This window comes from Salmo salar, chromosome 14 (assembly GCF_965601325.2).
Source record: "Salmo salar chromosome 14, fSalSal1, whole genome shotgun sequence".
Taxonomy (NCBI): Eukaryota; Metazoa; Chordata; class Actinopteri; order Salmoniformes; family Salmonidae; genus Salmo; species Salmo salar.
The window spans coordinates 92,852,274-92,877,077 of NC_138304.1; the positions used below are offsets into that span (position 1 = coordinate 92,852,274).

A 24,804-nucleotide genomic window follows, 5' to 3' on the forward strand; every position below is an offset into this window, starting at 1 on the left:
TGTAGGAGGCAGAAGGTTTAGGTATTTGGTTTCAGAACATGTATTTTTGACTAAAACATGCATAACAACGAGTGTGAGTATTTTGCATGATACACTCTTTACACTAAAATAACACTGTAGTGCAACTTTCAATTATTGACATTGTGTTTTCTCTCATGTAACCCTCTCCATTTAGCCTGTTAGCACCATGACTATCGGGATTTTTGGCACGTGGGACCATCAGTTCAACGCCACTGAGCAAGCACTCACAGACAAGATCAAGAACAACCCTTGCTATCCATTCACTACAGTGAAGGACGGTAAGAGATCTATCGTTGACGTCTCTCATTTCTATTTAACTGTTCTTTTATTGCTATCTCAAATTATTTTGTTTCAGTTGATTTTTTTTCAAATGGTCCTTTGGTTGGTTTTCTGGTTGATGGTGATATGATTTGTTGCAGTGTTTGTTCTTGAATACCTGCATGAAAACATCTGGAAAGGTTCACTGCTACTGATCGCCTCCACCATTGGAACTGCCTGTTACATGAACATGGAGTTTGGGGTGTGTAAGTGCTCCCATGAGGAATAGGCACACAACCTGAAATTGCCCGACATGCTATTTCACATCTCACATGTTTAGTTTTCCTTTTGTGAGCAGTTATAAATCTCATAACATTAACTGTTGTCCTAGTCCTTTCTTCAGTTGTTCTCCCTTCGACTGACCTTTACCATAACCTTTAAGCTTACCTCTTCCTGGTTCAGGACCATCACAAGTATACTGGGTTCCTGGTGTTCAGCATGTGTCTCTCTCTGTGGCTGGTCTGTTCCGGGGCCTTCCGCCGGCGCCTGGTGATCGATCACAAGAAGAAGGAGTACCGCTACTACATCCACACACACCTACGCCACAGGGGCCCCTTGCACCAGATCTACATACGCATGATAGCGCAGAAGAGTGGTGAGGTCCTAGTACTGTTACTCTTTTCTGTCAGTGGGGAATTGTGATCCTTCATTCATATCAGTCATGGGCTATTGGTGCTCAGATAATCAAAACAAAAGTGAAGAGATAGTTTGAATGGATGTCCAGCAAAAGGACTGATTTAAGTCTCAAGGCATTGCAGGTTAATGTTCATGACATAATTTCAGGACAGGTACTGCTGATGTACAAGCTGATGCTGAATGGATACAAGATTGATGAGAGGGAACTCAGTGGCTTCTCAGAGAAATATGAGGTATCATTGCTGAGTAGAATTACTATTGCCACTAGATGACGAAGTGTCTGAGTAGGATTGCTGATCTAGGATCTGTCCATATAATGCTATTCATGATGATCTAGAAGGCAAAACTGATCCTAGATATGGGCCCTGGCCTGCTTCTCATCAACCAATCATATTTTTTTGTAAACATCTGACCATAATGTAGTATGTGGTCTATATCACTGCCCATTCCATTCCCTTGCTCATCCACTTCTATTACAGAATATTTTTATATTTATTTCACAGCTCTTGGAGTGCCAGGGCAGGAGGATAGCGACGAAACTCAACCTCAATTACTTTGACTACCAGGACACTTCTAAACGCCACCTTGTCATCCACAGGCCCAAAATCATCCTGTCTGCTAACAATGATCGCAACAATCCACCTGTCTGAGGATGAGGAAGTTCCTCTGTGATCAATCACGTGGTGCTGTCAGTGTCCCTGCCATGTTGCCTTTACCCTATCCATATTCCATAAACAGACCAAATTTAAATATTGTGTTTCTAACTGTAATCAAATGTCTCTGCATGTCTTTTTCATGATAGTTTTCTGAAATATCTCTTGAAATCTTTGATTTGGTCTTCGACAACCAAGTCTATCAAATCATGTTGCCATCCCTAATATTCTGCTTCCACTGTGACTGCTCTTTCCACATTGCAACATAGAACAGTAAGAATCCTTTAACACCAACACAGTTCTTGAGAATGTAAGAATGAAACTAACAATGTTTTACTAGCCAGATCCCGCCTTCCTTCTAGAATGACCCAATGAAAATACAGAAACAGACATTCACGTAAATTAACAGGGCCAGTGTGTATATCGCAGCGCGTTCTAAGGCACTGCATCTCAGTGCTTGAGGCGTCACTACAGACACCCTGGTTCGAATCCAGGCTGTATCACATCTGGCCGTGATTGGGAGTCCCAGCTGTGCACAATTGGCACAGCGTCGTCCGGGGTAAGCCGTCATTGTAAATACGAATTTGTTCTAAACTGACTTGCCTAGCTAAATAAAGGTTATAAAAAATGTATATAATCAGGGTTGCCATGTTCGTGATTTTCTAGCCAATTGGGCTACTTTGAAAACGATGTCGCTGGTGAAAATCTATTTGTGGGGGCAGAGTTTTGGAATACTTCTAAATTGCACTGCGGCCGCCATGGCATTTATCTTAAAAATCTATTAATACAGTATATTTCATTGTGACCTGCTGCTGCTGACTATCAGGCAGTGACTAGGCTGTTAGAGTGAGTGGTGTGGAGGGGGAGGGCCAGAGGGGTGTGTGTGTGCGTTGAGAGCACTGGTTGTGATAGTGCTGCTGCAGAGGCAGCACTATCACCGCGACAGAGCTACACGTCATGACAACTTTTTACCAGTTGTAGGTAGGCTATTTAGATATGTCTTTATGGAGACATCCTTTTTCCATAAAACATATTAGCGCGTTAGAACTTACATAACGGCAACAAAGCATTGGAAAACGACTTCATCTGCATTGTTTGGGGTTTTAGGCTGGGTTCCTGTATAGCACTTTGTGACATCTGCTGATGTAAAAAAGGGCTTTATAAATACATTTGATTGATTGAGATACATTCTAAATTGCATTCTAATGTCGGCTTTTCTCATGGATAACCGTATCAAGCTAAGGGTTTTACTCATGCTCAGTTCTAGGGTTTGAAATTGAAGTTATGGAACTTCCTCGCGTGCTTCTGTTATGGGGAAAAAGTCCACAATGAAAATGACATTAAATGTGGAGAATGATAGGGGACATTTGCATTTGTTGGCCATCAAGTAGGGTATTAATTGATATGGCATTGTAGGGTATAGCCTACCATTTGATACAATACATGTGTTGAATTTACGATGTCAATGGTGTCATTGCAAATCAATTTGTGCCACTTGTGCAGCCCACCTGGAGCTGGTAAACGGTTTTAATAAATTGCCTATAACTCAGATTATTGTTGTAGCCTTGTGTTATTATGCCATTGTTAATGGCCATATTTGGTTAATTCATTTGGAAGTCATCAATTGTGATCATGGTCACAGCTCTATCGCAAATGTATCATTCTCCACATTTAATGCCAGTTTTTGTGGACTTTTCCCTGAAATTAGATGTCTGCCTGACAGGGGCTATAGGCTACCTGCATCTAGCTCAGCAAACCATTGCAAAGTTGAATTGCAATTATAAACCCAGATTTTAGTCAATAGCCTATGCCTATTGAAATAAAAAGACTCCCAATCACGCCCGGATGTGATAAAGCCTGGATTCAAACCAGGGACTGTAGTGTCGCCTCTTGCACTGAGATGCAGTGCCTTAGACCGCTGCGCCACTCAGGAGCCCAGCCAAGATAACGCAAGAGTGACTTCGGGACAAGTCTCTGAATGTCCTTGAGTGGCCCAGCCAGAGCCTGGACTTGAACCCGATCGAAAATTCCTGGAGAGACCTGAAAATAGCTGTGGAGAGGCTCTCCATCCAACTTGACAGTGCTTGAGAGGACCTGCAGAGAAGAATGGGAGAAACTCCCCAAATACAGGTGCGCCAAGCTTTTAGCTTCATACCCAAGAAGACTTGAGGCTGTAATAACTGCCAAAGGTGCTTTAACAAAGTACTGAGTAAAGGGTCTGAATTGTTATGTAAATGTGATATTTCCGTTTTTTTATTTGATAAAATGTCTAAAAACCTCTTTTTGCTTTGTCATTATGGGGTGTGGTTTTTTTAATTGATGAAGGAAGAAAACTATTTCATACATTTTTTAATAAGGCTGTAACTTAACAAAATGTGGAAAAAGTCAAGGGGTCTGAATACTTTCCGAATTCACTGTATATGGCCAATATACCACAGCTAAGGGCTATGTCTTAGAACAACCCTTCGCTGTGGTATATTGGCCATATACCACACCTCCTCGGGCCTTATTGCTTAATCATAACAGTCAAAACAAATTAAATCAACATCAATTGACGGAAAATGATCTGGAGAGTTTAGTATGTGTGATTTATCTTCTCTCTTGCGACATATTCTTAAACTTGCAATAATTATTATTTTGGTGGAAAACCGAATTTTGCTTCTTAGCCTAGGTTGTTAAAAATGACTACGATATTCATTTTTAATTTGCTTATGGAAAAATGGTTAATTGGATAAATGTGGCAACTCCTCTCTTGCTGCGAAAAAACTATTTTGTGGGAGGGTATTCAGAGGTCATGAGTATATATAAGTTTTAGCTAGACCTGGCAACCGTGGTGTATACTTTAGATACATTTTGCTCTAAACAGACACAAATGACTCTGCGTCCTTCGGTAGACACAGGGCTGTAGCTTTTGCACAACACATTGAGTGCTAGCTAGGTAGGTAGATTGCTAACCTTAGCTGTATGACCTAGCTAGCATCCAATATCTGGTAGAGAACTATTTTCTCATTATTTGACATTATCGTTGACATGTCGGCCTTTTCAGAGGCAGCTTTGGAAAAGAAACTATCGGAGCTTAGCAATTCCCAACAAAGTGTCCAGACTCTGTCACTGTGGCTTATCCATCATAGAAAACACTCGAAGACCATCGTCAACGTTTGGTTCAACGAATTGAAAAAAGGTAATGTTAGCTAGCTAAAATATATTAATCAATAATAACATTTATCTCCAAGTTTTGTTCAGTTAGCTAGGAATTATTAACGTACACCGTCTATTAAGTGTAGCTAACGTTAGATAACATTGTATGTTTGTTTACTTGCAAAGGTTACTGTAGTGTAGCTAGCCAGCTCTTTCACTTGACCACATCTCAACTAACGTCAGCTACTAGCTAGCTAACGATATGCCATTCACTTTTCTCTAATCTAAATAACGTCAGTTTGCTAGTAAAGTATCGAACCGCCAGTTACTGTAGCTAGATAGATTTGTGGCTAAACTTTTTTTGCTAATAGTGTAGTTATTAATGCTTACTAACTAGCTAGTTAGCTTAACTTTAGTTGTTTAGCTAGCTAGCTCGCTCCTCTCCTACAGTGCCAGGGTGGGGTAGTCGTCGTCACACGGTGGAGGCATGTCTACATTCAAGTGTAGAGGTTAACGATCACCCTGCTAAGCAAGGTCTTTGCTTGTATGGATAACTAGACTGACGCGAGGCCCCATTCAGGCCACTCAGCTGCCACCTAGCTACGTTAAATCACAAGTCTACTCTTTTGTAAATTTGAAATTTAGTTGGACTGCCTAGCTAATTTGTATATCAAAGTCACGTCATTGGAGTGATTGCTCAGATAGTGAACGAGAAGGCAGTAGCTACTAGCTAGTCATTTGAGTCCTAAAACCAGGCAGTCTTGTTACAGCTAAAGAGCCCTTCGCATTGGGAGCCTACTTCACTGTCAGACATTTCCTAGTATGTTCAATTTAAAAGCAGGGTAAGGTAGCTAACCCACATGTGACCAAGGGTAAGCATTGCTGCCCATCATCGTTTACACATGTAGTTAGCTTGTGTGTGCTGCATGCACCTGCTCTTAAAGTGCCCGATCCACGAACTTCACTGCACATGAGCAGTGAAGTTCGTGGATATCTGTGAAATAGGGTGACATACTATCTGTGAAATAGGGTGACATACTGACATTAGTCTACCTATTTTACTCATCTAGGCCTACATTCCCTGCTTTGCCAATAAAAGTTCGCAATAAAATGAAGACCTAGAAACACAAATATGACCTTTGTATCTAAGGATTTCTCACACTACACTGCCACAACGTGTGAATACCTTTGGGAAACTGTTATATCGTCCAAATTGACTTGTAGAAAGATGCAGGGTGGCTTTAATGTTTTTGTTGTTGATTGAGCTCAGGTTATTTGTAGTGTTTTGCCATGTGAAATTGGTGATCAGATCACAGATGTTGAGTGTGCATAAAATGTACCAGAGTAGAGGACAATCTGCATTGGCATAAATCTTACCAAGTAAAATCAATATACCTGGTCAAATTAAGCTTTAAAAAACCCATCTGTTGTGTATGACATTAACTTACCGGTACCTGTCTATTTTATCTAGCCTACTGCATAGATATAAATGTATGAGGTCTGAGCTTGTGTGCTAGCTAGTTGGTAGGGAGTGGTATTTTGATGCATGCTCTCGGTTTTCCTTTGGCTAAAAGAGCCTAATGATATCCCAGTTGGCCCTCTGTATTTTGGGAGCTGCTGACTCTTCTCTGGACTGGGAATAGCATCGGATGTCATCTCATTTCTCTGCCTCAGAGGGTTCTCTGTAGCCGACTCATGGACAGAGTTGTGGTCTCCTTTTCTAGGTTTCTTATTTCCTGTTGTCATCGCTGTGCTTGGTGGTTGATGCTCACTAATCACAAAAAGGGCTATCTGGCTTTAAGTCCGTACGTACAGCTACGGAGTCTGATTTTGTGCTGTGTACAGTCAGTGATTGTCTAAACCTCAAATGCCGACAGTTCACAGTTCAGTGTCGGTACATCAAAGCTGTGTACTATTGAAAAGGATACATCTAGGCCCTCTTTATAGATTCTTGTGCATTAATGGAGCTGGGATTTAAATTAGAGAAGTGGTGTGCAGTTCCTAAAATGTCCTCTTTTTCATAAGGGCTCCTTGTCACCATGGTGTGTGTGTGTGTACGGGGGGGGGGGGGGGGGGGGGGGGCAGTCGTGTCACTTGGGGTTGATTTGCTCTCTCAATACATGAACCAGGGAGAAGCATGTGTTTCTTTGCTTAGCCTTGGAGAAAGAACCCCCTATCTGCCTAGAGACAGATCTTCCTCATACAATAGAGCTATAAAACAACACCTGTTTGTCATATAACAACACCTGTTTGTCAACTGCATTATGTGTGGGCTATGTAAATTAGGCTATATTATGCAGCGTCATACTTTTCTGCTCTTATAGTCAGCCAGTGTTTACGTGTTAAGGCCTAAGTGGGCTCTAAGTTAATTTTGTGTAGTCTGCCTGAGTGTCAAGAAAGGTATCCTGAGTTGAAGCCTAGCAGATGCATTTGTTGCCACTTGTCTGTGTTGCTAGGCTTTGTATAGTTTAACTCTGCTCTGAATCAGTTTCCCACAGTTGACTGATCTGTGTCTGCAGCCAAGGTATCCAGGAAGCTCACCTTCCTCTACCTCGCCAACGACGTCATCCAGAACAGCAAGAAGAAAGGACCTGAGTTCACCCAGGACTTTGCTCCTGTCATTGTTGATGCCTTCAAACATGTGTCCAGGTGAGGGGTGAGATGCACAACTAAATCTGTCTCCCACTGTTTTCCCTACAGTAGTAGTTGGGGCATGAGCCTGTTGATGGAAATTAGACGTGTGTATGTGTGCGTGCAGGGAAGGAGAGGACCCCTGTAAAAAACAGCTGGGCCGGGTTCTGTCCATCTGGCAGGAGAGGGCTGTGTATGAGAACAACCTGCTGGACCAGCTCTCACACGTCTTGCGTAAGTAGCCTCCTAACCAAGAGACCTCCAATTTGTCTCTCCGCGCTCAGTGGCTTCCTCGTCTGAAAACGGGGTGCTTTCTCCCCTGTCCCGTCCTCCATCTACTTTGATCTGAAAACATAGTATGCTTGACAGGAGGTATTGGAATTCCATAGTCATTACTTCACATACGTGAGTGTCAATAAAGGATGTGAAATAGTATCATGCCATCTTTTTTCCATCCCTCTCTGTTCCCATGATCGCTCACCCTGTATACATGTTCCACAGTGGGAGAGAAGAAGGCCAAGAAGAGGCCGTATGAGGAGATTCAACTGAACGACCAGGACTTGGCCTCCCAAAGCTCCCCCGCAGAGCCCCCACAGGTACAGGCCAACCCAGCCCATCACAGGGGGGTGTAGTGGCTAGATGAATTTAACCAAACAGAGGTTATTTTTCATTGCATTCACCTCTTAGTATCCCACGTAACTTAATAGTTTTGGTAGTCACATGGCTTTGTTAAGACAAGTTGCTTTGTTAGTTGTTTGTTTTAGATGTTTGACCTACTTTCTAACTGCAATGTGGGACTATTCTCCTTTATCCCCCATCGCTGTCATTTCTTCCTTCTCCTTTCCTCTCCATTTTCCTGACCTCCCATTCCTTCACACTTTGCTCCCCCTGTCTCCTCACTCTCCCCTTCTTCCCTCTTTTTCTACCTCTCCTCTACCTGCCCCTCCCTTCCCCGTCAGACGGCAGAGTTAATCCGGGCCCTGCAGGAGCTTGAGAATGCAGCCTCTGGGGACTCAGCACTGCGCCAGCGAATCTCCTCCTTGCCTGCTGAGGTGCAGGACACGTCACTGCTGCACAGGATCACAGGTAGGCCCTGGCACACACCTCTATCCCACACTCCCATCCCACACTCCCATTCGCTACAATCAGCCATGCTCCAGAGAATGCTGTTGTTGGAAGGGGTGGGGTACAGGGTGCAGTTGACCCAGCTGTGTGTATAGCCTAGTTTTTGGAAGTGAATGGACCGTGTTAGTGCTGTCCTCTGGGGAAAAACAAAGACCGAGACACCATGCTACATATAAATACTACTTACAGTCAGTTAAACAAACCCAAAATGTTTTGTCACATACACCAGATAGGTGCAGTGAAATGTGTTGTTTTACATGTAAGGGCTCCCGAGTGGCGCAGCGGTCTAAGGCACTGCATCTCAGTGCTAGAGGCGTCACTACAGACCCTGGTTCGATCCCGGGTTGTATCACAAACAGCCGTGATCGGGAGTCCCATAGTGAGGCGCACAATTGGCCCAGCGTTGTCCGGGTTAGGGGAGGGTTTGGCCGGGGTAGGCCGTAACTTGCCTAGTTAAATAAAGGTTAAATATGTGTTGTTAAACATACTGGGCTTTATTTGAACAAACCTAACACAATGGTAAGTCTAAGTGCTGCCGGTAGCGCTATAGGTTCAGGGGTGTGTCAGAAATATTTTTGTTATTTTCACTTACAATTGGCGTTGGAGTGAAAGGCCTGGGTTTTGATGAATAAACACGGTGTGGGTGTGTCGAGGCCTCACTGGCCAATCAGAATGTGCACCATGGCGAAATATGTGGTTTGCTTCAAGTTGTGTATTTATGGTCTTTTATGTATTGCCTTGGAATCAACTCCAATTCTAATGTTAGTCCATTTTATAGTTTGTTATATGGCTTACAGAAACGAAATAACAAAATGTAGACCTATCTTGGCTACATAGTTAACATGAAGCCATTTGCAGTCCACATTGTTCTAAGTGGCTACAATAGCTCAGACACTGATATAGGGGCTAGGCCTACTGTAAATTGCATTATGGCTGAGCATGGACATGCTAAACATAGTAAAAAAGAAATAGATTAAATGCATTATTGAAAAAGAGAACAAGTAATTATAATCAAGTTCTAAACAAAACCACAGGCACCATAATTTCTCCCGGTGGGTATATAATTTTAAAACAACTCAGACTATGGAGAATTTTACACACATCTAAACTTTTTCACAGTAGCTGGACAAAGATCCACTATAAAGAGAAAGGGAGAATGTCCACTCATGCTATACTGCTCCCAAATAGGCCTATGTTTTATGAACATAATCGGAAACATCTTACAGATCAGATCACATTTTCACATCCCCAGAAGTTGCATGCGCACCACGGACGTTGTCACCATAAAACCAGGTGAATCATTGTAATGAGATTGCTTGTTTTGTTTTGATTGTAATAAAAGTTAAATCTTTTTCTTTACAACAACAATGAATGAATGTAAACTGTAATGATATGAAATCGCCAAGATAAAAAAGACGCATTTCTGTTGAACCAGCCTTAGTTATAGTAGGCCTATGGGCGGGCTTGGGTTTTGAACATATAAAACAGAAAGGTTACAGATAACTTCTTAATACCAGGTTCACCGGTATTCACCAAGGTTCTCTTTTCATGATGGTATGGACATGTAGCCTCAGGGGTTTACGCACTTCCAAAACGGGACCTGCATGGCTAAAATAATGTGGGCCTGCCTACGATGCATTTATAGAAAGGGAATGTCAGATCACTGTTCTACTCCTCTCAAACATTATATGTGAATAAAGATTTATTTCCCAGCGGTCTCAGGAGCCGAACTCTTTATCAACAGTCTTGTCTACTTCATTGTTGTGTTGGGCAGGACAAAAAAAAGCCTTTATTGAGAGGAAAGGAGGCTATGCTTGGTTTTTAACCAAATACATTAAATGGTTGGGGGGGAAACATTAGTTTTTTATGGTTCTAAATACAAAGTATAAAGGCACCAAAATCACATTAGGCTGCTCTTGTTCTATGTTCATATGGGCAGTGTGTGTCACGGCTGGATAGGCTGTATCATAACCAACTGTGTTACCACTAAAACCAGCTTTTGGTTGGTCTTAAGTATCCTATCAGCACTGCCTGAAAATAGAAACTTGGATCATGTTTTTAAGGACACACCTCAAATATTTCCACCCCTCCCATTTGAGTGTTGAGCGAGCTGATATAAGACAGGTGAATAGCTGAACCTGGCATTAGGGATGGAAAATGCCAGTGGCTGATATAAGACAGGTGAATAGCTGAACCTGGCATTAGGGATGGAAAATGCCAGTGGCTGATATAAGACAGGTGAATAGCTGAACCTGGCATTAGGGATGGAAAATGCCAGTGGCTGATATAAGACAGGTGAATAGCTGAACCTGGCATTAGGGATGGAAAATGCCAGTGGCTGATATAAGACAGGTGAATAGCTGAACCTGGCATTAGGGATGGAAAATGCCAGTGGCTGATATAAGACAGGTGAATAGCTGAACCTGGCATTAGGGATGGAAAATGCCAGTGCGGCAGTTTTTAAATGACGAAATTGCAAACTAACGTGCGTTTTAACACTAGCCGAAAATAAGGCCCATTGTACATTAGTTGGCCATACAATTAACAAATCTCTCAATCACATGATAAGTCCTACCTCAGTCAGCCACAACTGACGAAGGGCTGTTAGGTTGGGGATGTAATTTACCCATAAATGCTCATTGGACCCACACAAGTATGTCTTACTATACTTGATTGGACCCATAACCTTAACCCTAACCCCTAAGGCTAAAATAGCCTTTTTACAAGTGAGGACCGGCAAAATGTGCTCACTTCTGAATTTTAGTTGGTTTGCTATTCTTGTGAGGACTTCTGGTACTCACAAGTATAGTAAAACATGTGTGTATATATATATATACACACACACACACACACACACACACACACACACACACACACACACACACACACATCAGTGCTTGATATCATTTGTCATCATTGAAGACATTCAAATGTTGGATGAGATGTGCCCCAATAAACCATTGAACCATTCTGTGTGTCTCAGATAAAGAGCAGGGTGAGCGCCTGTCCAGGCTGGTGGAGGAGGCGTGCATGCTGCTGGCGGACTTCAGCGGCCGTTTGGCGGCGGAGATCGATGACCGGCGGCAGCTTACGCGGACGCTCACCCTGTTTCTACACAGCCAGAGGGACGGCCTGGCCCAGAACGAGCAGAAACTAGAAGTAAATAATCACCTTTCTTTTCTCACTACACACCCTTTTCTATCATTCTCCGTCTTCATTGTGTCTGTCTGTCTCGCATGTTGTTTCATTCAGTCTTTGTGTGTTTCTGTTTTTGTAGCATGTATTTTCCTCTTGTAGCCCTGTATCATTTCACCCTTTTCAAATGGTATGTTTTGCATCTCACCAATGGAATTGAACAAAGAATGCTCAAAATAGTGCTTGGCAAAAAGCAAGTCTTCTGAAGAATAATAATATTCTGTGCCCTACTAAAGAAAACATCCATGGGGCAAAATAGTTGTTCAGTTTAAACTCATTTGACCTTTCCTAAACTTGACATAGACATGCTTAACTGGAACTTTCATGCAAATCCCACATTGTCAATGGGAGATTTGCACCATGGTTTGACTTACATGTTTACCTCAAGTTAGGATTCAAGTCATTATGCCTCTCTCCACTTATCAGTGGCGTCTTGCTCCCCCATGGTTAGTTCAGGCCCTGAAGGCTTTAGCAAAGATGACATCTCACCCAATTGCTTGCAAAACAACACACTATTTCCATTGGTTTCTAATACACTAATTTACTGTTTTGTAATTGCTGAATGCTTAACTGTCCAGCCTTTACCCACAGGAACTGAGCAAGATCACATCTCCTGGTCTCTGTATCTGCAGTGTATCTGCAGTTCAACAAATCTCTCATGTAATAAAGAAAAATAAATGAGAAAATAAAACTGAATCTGTGAGTGCTGTTATTTGATACTACTTGTGTTTGTACTGGTGGGGGTTGCATTGGATTACTCCAGTCCAATTTAATTTACTTTACTTTTGAGTGTCATTATATTGAATACATATTCATTAAACAGTGTCTTATTTAGCATAAAAACAATCAAACTTCACCTGCTATGTTATTACATAAGACATACATTTTTTCTATAACAAACACATTTTTAAAACCCAGTTTTGATAGTCGTTCATGAACAGATACTTTACATTGCAAATAGTCAGTGAGGTCATGACTTCAACAAAATAACACAAAAACTATAGCAGAAAAATGTACTTGAATGCTATTAAAATGTGTACTCTAACAGTAACCTCAAATGTACAATATGAGTCAAATGTCTTATGCCTCTTACAATCATTTGGAAACACAATGCACACAGTTAAGTTATAACAGACAGGCCCATGTGACATTTGTCCATTTATTTGAAATGAAGTGCCTTCACAGATGGCTAGAGTGTTATAAACTGAATCTAAAGTTCCAAATAATATTGTTACTCATACTGGGGTAGTTAAAATGCCATTGAAGGTATTTTCAGCAAGTGTAAATTATATTCATAGTTTGATCATTATTTTTACTGGTCTGCACATATGATTTTGGTTTCTTCTCAATTTGAATTGTCAAGCCCCTGAACCAGGGGTGGGCAACTCTGGTCCTGGAGGGCTGCAGTATGGGAAGTATTTTGAACCCGCTCAGCACTAACACACCAAATCATCCCTTGTGATAATACAAGTAATCCCTAATAATTGGGACCACAATGAGTTTAATCAGGTGTGTTAGCTTGGCTGGAATAAAAAGCTGAACTCTGCAGCTCCCCAGGACTAGAGTTGTCCACCACCAGTTCTAAACACATGCCTTCTAGTGATGGGTCTTTTGGCTTTGACTATTTCCTGGCTCACCTTGTACTCTGGGTGGTTTTACTCCCCCACATTGAGGCTATGGGTTGAATACATGACTGGGTCAATACTAGCATAGGGGAGTCTGACACTTCAATTGCTAAGGGGTTGTTTGTCAAACTGGGCCTTGGTTACAGGCCTTAGCATATCCTTGACTTGCCTATAAGGTTGACTTTCTCCCATACTGTACTATTAATTGGGCCTTAATGCTTATTTGAATAGTTAGATTAGTCACACTGCCCTAAAAATAGGAGATAAGGAAACACCTGTTTTTCTCTGTAGTAAAGAAATGAATTGATCGAACACTAGTATTTCTGTCACTTGAAATGTAACGAAAGGATCTTATAGCTCACAACTTTAATGACAGAATGGTTATAGTAAAGGTCTTAAAGAAATATTTACCTTGCCATCCCTCTGTGATCCTGATGTGAGAGGTTGATGTAGGATAATGATGGTTTTTAGTAAAAAATAAACAAAATACTAACACACACACTAATAATATAAAACCACCTACAACTCACGTTTTCATTCCAAATTTTATATTTTAGCCACTTATAAAAGTAAATAGGGGTTCACAATGAAACAGAAATGATTGAATGTCATCAGTTTACTCTGATGTGCCCAAGTTCCTTGTAAATCCTCCCTTTCCTAACCATTGTGCTACAAGGTTCACAATGAGCTACAAGGTTTACAGTGAACTCCAAGATGAAGATGTCTAACAATTGAACAGCATCTCCAACTCCAAATCTAATGTTGTACAAAAAAATGTCACATTATTCCTCACACCTATTCTTGTTGTTTCAGGAGTACAAGCGCAAGCTTGCGCGTGTGACCCAGGTACGGAAGGATCTGCGTTCTCATCTCAGCAACCTACCAGACCTCTCTGTGCTTCCCAGTGTGACCGGTGGACATTTGCACCTGCCCTCGTCCGGCGTCGAGCTTTATGACCCCACAGCCTGACAACTCACCTGTGTTTCCCCATCTCTGACCGACCATCCACCCTCTGATTGACACATCTCTCGCCCTATCATTTAACATGTGGACATCACTTCACTTCGTGGACATCAGTGTCACTTAGTAACCTTTGACTGACGTATCTCCAACCTATCATTGGCCATATGCATCTTGCCATTGCGCTACTGTTTGACTGCTCTCTCATCCAATCTTTCCCCATGTAGTCCTGTCAAATTTCTCTCTTACCCATCATCATGTAACCCTCCCTTTGGAACAGTATATCTCTCTCCTATTCGCCAAGGATCCATCCAATTCTCTTCACAATAGATCACTCTCATTGGTACAGTATTCGGAAAGTATTCAGACCCTTTGACATTCTAAAATTGATTAAATTGTTTTTTACCCTTATCAATCTACACACAATAATGACAAAGCAAAAACAGGTTTTTAGAAATGTTTGCAAATTTATTAGAAATAAATATTTGAAATATGACATTTACATAAGTATTCAGACCCTTTACTAAGTACTTTGTTGAAGAACCTTTGGCAGCGATTACAGCCTTGAGACTTCTTGGTATGATGCTACGAGCTTGGCACACCTGTATTTGGGGAGTTTCTCCCATTCTCTACAGATCCTCACAAGCTCTGTCAGGTTGGATGGGGAGCGTTGCTGCACAGCTATTTTCAGGTCTCTCCAGAGATGTTAGATCGGGTTCATGTCCGGGCTCTGGCTGGGCCACTCAAGGACATTCGGAGACTTGTCCCAAAGCCACTCCTGCGTTGTCTTGGCTGTGTGCTTAGGGTCATTGTTCTGTTGGAAGGTGAACCTTCGCCCCTAGTCTGAAGTCCTGAGTACACTGGAGCAAGTTTTCATTAACGATCTCTCTCGTTCATCTTTCCCTTGATCCTGACATCCCCACAGCATGATGCTGCCACCACCATGCTTCACCATTGGGATGGCACCAGGTTTCCTCCAGACGTGACGCTTGGCATTCAGGCCAAAGAGTTCAATCTTGCTTTCATCAGACCAGAGAATCTGGTTTCTCATGGTCTAAGAGTCCTTTAGGTGCCTTTGACAAACTCCAAGCAGGCTATTATGTGCCTTTTACTGAGGAGTGGCTTCCATCTGGCCACTCTCCATAAAGGCCTGATTGGTGGAGCGCTGAAAAGATGGTTGTCCTTCTGGAAGGTTCTCCCATCTCCACAGATCTGTCAGAGTGACCATAGGGTTCATGGTCACCTCCCTGACCAAGGCCCTTCTCCCCCGATTGCTCAGTTTGGCCGGGTGGCCAGCTCTATGAAGAGTCTTCGTGGTTCCAAACTTCTATTTAAGAATGATGGAGGCCACTGTGTTCTTGGGGACCTTGAATGCTTCATAAATGTTTCGTACCCTTCCCCAGATCTGTGCCTCGACACAATCCTGTCTCGGAGCTCTGTGGACAATTCCTTCCATCTCATGGCTTGGTTTTTGCTCTGACATGCATTGTCAACTGTGGGACCTTATATAGACAGGTGTGTGCCTTTCCAAATCATGTCCAATCAATTGAATTTACCACAGGTGGACTCCAATCAAGTTGTAGAATCATCTCAAGGATGATCATTGGAAACAGGATGCACCTGAGCTCAATTTGGAGTCTCATAGCAAAGGGTCTGAATACTTATGTAAATACGTTTTATATATATTTATATATAGATACATTTGCAAACATTTTGAAAAACCTGTTTTCGCTTTGTCATTGTGGAGATTGCTGAGGGAAAAAATTATTTAATCAATTTTAAAATAAGGCTGTAACGTAACAAAATGTGGGAAAAAAAATCAATGGGTCTGAATACTTTCCGAATGCACTATATCATTTGCGTCCACATCTAATGCTATTAAATGAAGGGTATGACCAATGTTTTCCATACCTAATGCACTCTCTTTCTTCCCTTCTGCTCTTCCTCTGAATACATATACTGGTTTGGTGATCCCCCTTGGCTTTCACTGACAGTGTTCCCATGCAGAGGATGCTGGTGGGAGGAGCTATAGGAGGACAGGCTCATTGTAACGGCTGGAATGGAATAATTGGAACAAACGTGGTTTCCATATGTTTGATGCTGTTCCATTTATTCCATTCCAGCCATTACAATAAGCCCATCCTCCTATAGCTCCTCCCACCAGCCTCCTCTGTTCCCATTATATTCCTCTTCTGTTTCCCCTATCTACCTAGCCCCAACCTCCTCAAAATGGTCGGAAAGATATTGTTGTGATATTATTTTTGTATTTATAGTGAATTTAGATAGCACCAGAAATTGTATATTGCAGTAGTCCCAATGCATACATCCCCTCAGTTTGGTATCATTATAATCAGCTGCAGTATTTTGATAACGAACAATTATCATCTTTATGCGTTCTTTTATAACTGCTCTAAGTCGTGTTTCCATTATGTGGACACAGCTCACTAGGTTTTAGATCTTGTTCTCGGGGGCTTCACTAATAGCAGGGACTGTTACTGTTCAAGTTCTATATAAATGGCCTTAAAATAATTAAGCCTGTTCAGAAAAGTTATTTTGTCCAGATTTAATTGTGAAATCATGTTGAAAAGGAAATGGACAAGTTGGAAAATGTAAAAGTAACAAGTTTGAATATGTTTGACTTTTTTTGAGAATGCTCTTAAGGAAAAAAATACGTTCATTGTAAACATTGTTCTTAAAGCAGTAACCAATTTATTTCTTTGTTTTAGCACATAGACAAAGTTGCATGTAAATCCTAGGAACTAATTGGTTTTTATCTGTCAGTCTTGTATCATCATTATGGACTGGCCAAGACACACTCTTAGAAAAAATGGTTCTGGATACAACCAAAAAGGGTACTATGCTTGCTTCCAATATGGCACCCCTTAATGTTCTATATAGAACTGAAATTGGTTCCCTATATGGAACCCATTTTGTTTCAGTGAAGAACCATATACAGTGCCATATACAGTATGAAGCAAAAAATAGAACCCTTTTCGGTTCTATCCAGAACCTTTTTTTCCTAAGAGTGCATGGTAGTCATTCCAAAAAAATGCCTGGGTCTCATTGCAGATGCATCTCTATAGAAGTTAGATGTCTCCGTAATAGTTGAAGCCTTTCCCATATTGGAACAAGCAAGTGGAGACATCAGTGTTGTGTGCTCTTTTACCGTATTACCTACTGCTCCCTGGTTATAACCTCTACTGAAGGTTCTTCAGCCGCCTGTGACAGCTATGCTCTTTGAAGAACTTGAAGGGGCACACTTTGCTAAACTACTCCGTATAACTTATGTCAATGATTTGTAAGTCTTCATTGAAACACAAATTGTTGTAATGTGTTGTTCTCAGAACCAAATAAACAGCCAAACATAGGATAATTTATCAAGACTTATTGTTATTTTGTCTGCATCAATCCAGCATTATTTATTTTTGGGTGATTATTATTTGTAGTTTTAAAATGTGTATGTGGTACACATTAACACAATATACTTATAGTGACAAATAATGCCTCTCTGTGCTTTTGACTGTACTGGTACTCCCTGTATATAGCCATGGTATTTTTACTCATTGTTATTCACCATGTATTTATTCCTTGGGTCACTATTTATATTTTATCTTTAACTCTGTATTGTTGGAAAAGGACTTGTAAGCATTTTACTGTTAGTCTAGACCAGCTGTTTTACGAAGCATGTGACAAATACAATTTGATTTCAATGTCAAAGCATTATGACCACCAGTCCAGTAGGTGGCGGTATAGCATTTGGAACAGAAACATGGGGAGGAAGTTGGTCAATCAGTAAAAACAGGAAGTATTTTTTATCCTAGCCCAAGATTAGCCAAACGTTACCCCATTTAATCGACGGGTTGATTTTTTTTGCTATGTGCATAATAGCAAAGCTACTCAGCATATTGGTGTTGAGAACAATGCGGTGGAGGCAGCAGCGGAGTAAGAAGAGAAAACATCCATTGCCCTAATTATCTAACAAAATAGAGGAGAGAGGAAACCCCAACTTAATTAGGTCAATAATCAATAGCCTAACTGTTAAATGTGCCTGGCTTTATAAATCATCCATATATATCTACAGAAATAAGACAGACCCTGCAGTTGCCTGTTTGAGGGTTTGTTTAATAGCCTACTGATTATGTGAGCTTCAAGCCTCACACAACTGTAACATGTCGGATAAAACTATTTCAGCTGTTTTTTATCTTTAATATAATTTATTCAGTGTTGTTTACACTGTTCCAAATGGTCAGAAATATAATATTGTAACATAACAGCACCTGTTAGTCACACATAATAGGCTACACACACAGCTCTTGCTCCTATACCTCCTTGTCTTGATCTTATAATTATAATTATTATAATCATCATTATAATAATAAGTAATGCCATTATCATTAGTAGGCTTAGTATAGCAGCCTTGTATAACAACCTTCGAGCTGTAGGCCTAAGAGCACATCCTGTTTCGCTGTCTTACTTCTCTACCTTACTTAGGCCTATATTTCAATAAAGCTTATAGGCTACTGCATCAATCAATAATTTGTTCATGTCATTCATACTTTGAAATGCAATCAAGCATTTTAGGTTTTAAAATTACATAACAAAGGGAGCCTTGAATAATTAGCCTAAACAATAAATAAACTGCAACATGTTGGCAATTCCATTCATGAATGCATGCAACTGTTTTAGTCTTTACATTAATAAAGGCTTTACCTTTTTTTTTTCATTAGAACAAACTCTCCGGTACACTTATATTTTATTTAGTGTCGTTTACACCGTTCTGTTTAAATATTGTAATCTGACAACACCTGTTTGGCACACATCATATGCAGACAGCGCTTGCTCATATAGCCTCCTTTTTCTTGATCTCCAGTAGCTTCCACAACTAAGTCAAATGTCTTCCACAGATCTGACTTCCCCTTTCCCTCCTGAGCAACCAGGAAACATTCGCCTGTTTCAAGTTTATTTTCCCCGTCCTCCACATCGTTTATGCTGCCATGTGTTATGGTGTTGGAGTTTGTTATAACCAATTTATTGACGTGATTATGATATGCTTTAGGTCATGCCCCATTGGTCACGTGCATACGATGCATACATGTGTCACGCAAAGAGAGCAATGTTTGAGGGAATAGGGAATGTTTTTCCTAAACAAATTTGGGATTTTGGTAACAGATCTTTTCAGTCAGAGAAAAAACAAGTAAGAAATGCCTGTAATTTTGTTGCAGCTTCATCACCACGGACAGCGCGATAAATATTGCTGCTGTGCTATGGTCCCTTCTCCCTGCAGCAGGGAGGAGTGAGAGACAACTTGCGCCAGTCACACAGGCACTCACTGTCATTTTTTTAACACAGCGCGGTAAATCCAAGCCCGGCCCAAATTAATTACTGTCGGGCTGGTCCTGCCCCTCAAGGTCAACGGCACCATGAACTTTACCAAGTAGCAGGACATTTTAGCCAAAAATATTAATGCCTCTTGTCACAAGTGGATCTTGCAAGTGGACACTTTGCCGAAAGTGGATCTTCTAGCAAGACAATAACACCAAGCACAAATCATAATTCACAAAGAAATGGTTAATTGACCACAAAATCAGGAAATATTATGTATGGTGGAATGGTCTAAAATCCCTCCCAATGTGTTCTGCAATCTTTAAAACATTTCAGAAAAGGAATATTGAAAACAGGTGCCAATAAATTTGACCCCTATCTTTTTCATATATTTTTTTTGTATTACTTGTTGAACAAAATCTCTTTCTCTGAGCAATTGTATAACATAATATAATCCCCCCCCCCCCTTTTTAGCATTCAATATATCTCAGTATTTGTATTGTTGATTTTATATAGTATTTTTTGCTAATCTTTATCAAGGATGCCATTAATTATGGACCGGACTGTACAGTATGTGATAACGTCTCAGATCCTAACCTCATCTTTATCTGTAGTGCTGATAGCAAGGATAAAGGAAGTTCAGAGTTTCAAACCAGGCTTACAAGGCAAGCACACTACCAGGCTCACAAGGCAAGCACACTACCATCTGTGCCAATAGTGTTAGTGCACTTTGCAGAGGCCTGTGTCCAGGGAGGCTGGGCCTGGCTTGTGTCCAGGGAGGCTGGGCCTGGCCTGTGTCCGGGGAGGCTGGGCCTGGCCTGTGTCCAGGGAGGCTGGGCCTGGCCTGTGTCCAGGGAGGCTGGGCCTGGCCTGTGTCCAGGGAGGCTGGGCCTGGCCTGTGTCCAGGGAGGCTGGGCCTGGCCAGGGGGGCCAGGGGAGCTGGGCCTGGATGTTTAAATATATTTATATGGCTATTTATGTACATGTATGTGTGTGTACTCCTGTAGATGAAAGGACATTGATGTCAATCTTAAGAAATGAAATGAAACCACCTTCCGGAGACACCTGAAACCCCACCTCTTTAAGGAATACCTGGGATAGGATAAAGTAATCCTTCTAACCCCCCCCCCCTTAAAAGACTTAGATGCATTATTGTAAAGTGGTTGTTCCACTGGATATCATAAGGTGAATGCACCAATTTGTAAGTCGCTCTGGATAAGAGCGTCTGCTAAATGACTTAAATGTAAATGTAAATGCACTCCATCACCCCTTCCTACCCCTTTCCACATTCTAGGATGTTATCATTATATGATGATCTATGAGAATGCTTTGTTTTGGAAAGTGACATATTTATAAAATTGATTCAATTGGTTGACTATACAGCTGAAGAAAAAAAATCATATAAAGATATTAGTCAAAAAGGAGCCACAAGGTGTCGCTAGAGCGCGATGAGCCCCCCCACCTGGCCAAACCCTTCCCTAACCCGGACGACGCTGGGCCAATTGTGCTCCATCCTATGGGACTCCCAATCACAGCTGGTTGTGACACAGCCCAGGATTGAACCCGGGTCTGTAGTGACGCCTCTAGCACTGCGATGCACTCAGGAGGCCCAATACACTCTTTTTTTTTTCAATTAAAAAACGTTTGTGAAAAGCATATCAAATTCAGTTTAATAAAAAATCCTTGACCATTAATGCCTTATAATTCAATTAAGGGATAGTTAACTTTTTTACAGTTTATATCCAGTCAGATGATTCCTTACACTGAAAGTAGTCTATGTGCCAGAAGAAACTGTAATCCAACTGTAATCGAGTTGTCAGCCAGTACACTGCGTGCACAATTATTAGGCTAATTGTATTCCTCGTGATTAATTTTATTGTTGAACAAACACAATGCTCTCAGTCAATCCAAAATGTTATTGAACCTCAAACCTGAATGTTTAACAAAGGAAAAGTGAGTTTTGTCTTTCTCAGGGAAATATGTGTGCACAATTATTAGGCAACTAAATTACAAAAATAATTTCTCTCAACTCACTTGTTTATTCTCAATTTTTAGAGTAAGTGTAACAGATAAGTAACACAAAATGACAATTATATAACATTTTTGGCCTTTCAAAAATATTCTGTGACCAATATAGCCACCCTTATTTTCAATAACTGCCATGAGCCTTCCATCCATGGAGTCTGTCAGTTTCTTGATCTGTTCACGATCAATTTTCGCTGAAGCAGCAACCACAGCCGCCCAAATGCTGTTCAAAAAGGTGTATTGTCTTCCGTCACTGTAAATCTCACGTTTGAGAAGGGCCCACAAGTTCTCAATAGGCTTTAAGTCAGGTGAGGAAGGGGGCCAGGTCATTATTCAGGCATCTTTGAGGCCCTTGCTGGCTAACCAAGCAGTGGAGTACTTGGATGCATGTGTTGGAGCATTGTCCTGCATAAAGATCATGGCCTTCTAGAATGTTGAGGACTTCTTCCTGTACCACTGTTTGACAAAAGAATCTTCCAGAAACTGGCAGTAGGTTTGGGAGTTGAGTTTCAGTCCATCTTCAACCCAAAAAGGTCCAACTACCTCATCCTCAATGGTAGCAGCCCATGCCAGTACCCCTCCTTCACCTTGCTGGCACCTGACTCAAAGTGGTGCCCTGTGTCCATTACTGATCCAGCCACGGGCCCATCCATTTGGTCCATCAAGAGTCACTTTCATTTCATCTGTCCATAAAACCTTTGAAAAATCTGTCTTCAGGTATTTCTTTGCCCAATCTTGACGCTTCAACTTGTGAATCTTATTCAGTGGTGGTCTTGTTTCAGTCTTCTTGACCTTGGCCATGTCTCTGAGCACTTGACACCTTGTACTTCTGAACACTCCAGGTAGGTTGCAGTTCTGGAATACGGTGGCACTGGAGGATAATGGGTTCCTGGTAGTTTCATGTTTAATTCTTCTCAAGTCTTTTGCAGTTAATTTGCGCCTTTTCTTTTCCATGCGTTTTTTGCGCCCCAGTTGACTATTCGCAACAAAACGTTTGAATGTCCGGTGGTCACACCTCAATAGTTTAGCTATTTAAAGAGTGTCGCATCCGTCTGAAAGGTATTTTAATTTTTGGTTTTTCAGTGTCAGTTAAATTTATTTTTTGGCCCATTTTACCTGCGGTAATGAGGCTGCCTAATAATTATGCACACCTTGATATAAGGTGTTATTCACTTTCGCCACACCCTCCCTCATTACACAAATACATATCACCTGAAAATGATTAAATCCAATAAGTATTTAAGTTTATATGGTTTGGAGTCGAAAATGTGAATAGAAACAATGATAAGATCAGAATACTGACTTGCCTAATAATTGTGCACGCAGTGTATTAACTTGAGGGGATTTGGCCACAAACATCCCTTTAACTATCCCTTGAACATCTTCAATTTATTAAATTGAAATTGACCCTAACCCTGTTATGGGGTATTGATTTTTAAAGGGATACTGGGCGATTTTGAGATTATTGGTCGTTTTTCTACTTCCCCAGAGTTGGATGAACTCATGAATACCATTTTTATGTCTCTGTGTAGTTTGGAGATTATTGAAGTTACAGTAGCATGCCATGAGTCATAAGTCATATTCTTTTGAAAATATCATGACAATACCCGCACACTGTCAAATGCTAATTTGCAATCAATGAACAAAAACCTACTCACCAGTTATTTTGGCCACTTTTTCAGGATCCAATCCATATTTTTTCTCCCTATCTTCTCCCCTTTTAGCTTTGCCACCTATGATTGATCAAATTAAATAAGTTCAATGTGTCATAAATAATTCCCCAAGTCATAATGACACAGACCGATATTAAAATGTTAGTTAGGTATTAAGATAATGACTTATCTGTACAACGCTACTGTCACGGGCGTCGTATGAATTGGACCAACATGCAGCGGGTATGTGAATGCTCATTTTCTCTTTATTAAATAAAAATGAGCACTGAACAAAAATAACGACGAAAACAGTCTTGTCAGGTGCAACAAACACTAAACAGGAAACAACTACCCACAAAACCCATAGAAAAACACCCCTACTAAATAGGACCTTCAATTAGAGACAACGAGGAACAGCTGCCTCCAATTAAAAGGTCAAAACAATAAACTAGACATAGAAATCGAAAAAATAGAAAATAGAACATAGAAATACAAAACATAAAACACAACCCAAAAACCCCGACAACACAAAACAAACACACCCCTGCCACGTCCTGACCAAACTACAATAACAAATAACCCCTTATACTGGTCAGGACGTGACAGCTACATATAATACATTCATTTACAGTGCCTTCGGAAAGTATTCAATCCCCTTGACTTTTTCCACATTTTGTTACCGTACAGCCTTATTCTAAAATTGATTAAATAAATAAAAATCCTCAGCAATCTATACACAATACCCCATAATGACAAAGCAAAAACAGTTTTTTAGAACTTTTAGCAAATGTATAAAATTTTTAAAACAGAAATACCTTATTTACATAAGTATTCAGACCCTTTGCTACGCGACTCAAAATTGAGCTCAGGTGCATCCTGTTTCCATTGATCATCCTTGAGATGTTTCTACAACTTTACTGGAGTCTACCTATGGTAAATTCAATTGATTGGACATGATTTGGAAAGGCACACGGCTGTCTATTTAAGGTCCCACAGTTGACAGTGCATGTCAGAGCAAAAAACAAGCTATGGGGTTGAAGGAATTGTCCGTAGAGCTCCGAGACAGGATTGTGTCGAGGCACAGATCTGGGGAAGGGTACCAAATCATTTCTGCAGCATTGAAGGTCCCCAAGAACACAGTGGCCTCCATCATTCTTAAATGGAAGAAGTTCGGAACCACCAAAGCTCTTTCTAGAGCTGGCAAACTGAGCAATCGGGGAAGAAGGATTGTACAAAATTAAACGTATCCTTTAAACTGAGACTCAGTGAGCAGCACAACAGACGTTGAGATGAGTGTGACACAGGACGACGCACTCACAGAGTGCCACAGAGTATATGCATATGTGCTTGAGCGCGCTTTAAAGAGTGACTGACCCTTAAAAGTGCCTTTGTGGCATCGATATGAGACAGAAAAATGTATTCTAGTGTCTGAACAAAGTGTAAATAAGATAAATTCAGTCTTCTCTAAAGCGGATATTTGCGAGATGATAGGAAAAAATGGTA

General features: G+C 41.0%; 2 protein-coding genes across 2 annotated transcripts; both read left to right on the top strand.

The window, feature by feature from the left end:
• Positions 1–4,012, top strand: LOC106570497 (cation channel sperm-associated auxiliary subunit theta). Its single transcript, XM_014142901.3, has 6 exons — positions 1–73; positions 176–299; positions 441–541; positions 742–934; positions 1,123–1,208; positions 1,479–4,012. Exons 2-6 carry the CDS (start codon positions 188–190, stop codon positions 1,623–1,625), a joined length of 639 nt encoding a protein of 212 aa, XP_013998376.1. The 5' UTR covers positions 1–73; positions 176–187; the 3' UTR covers positions 1,626–4,012.
• A 372-nt stretch (positions 4,013–4,384) lies between these two features.
• Positions 4,385–17,679, top strand: LOC106570487 (regulation of nuclear pre-mRNA domain-containing protein 1A). Its single transcript, XM_014142888.3, has 7 exons — positions 4,385–4,809; positions 7,286–7,415; positions 7,525–7,631; positions 7,899–7,993; positions 8,357–8,483; positions 11,506–11,681; positions 14,156–17,679. The coding sequence occupies exons 1-7, from the start codon at positions 4,659–4,661 to the stop codon at positions 14,309–14,311; spliced, it is 942 nt and encodes a 313-aa protein (XP_013998363.1). The 5' UTR covers positions 4,385–4,658; the 3' UTR covers positions 14,312–17,679.
• Positions 17,680–24,804: the final 7,125 nt, after the last annotated feature.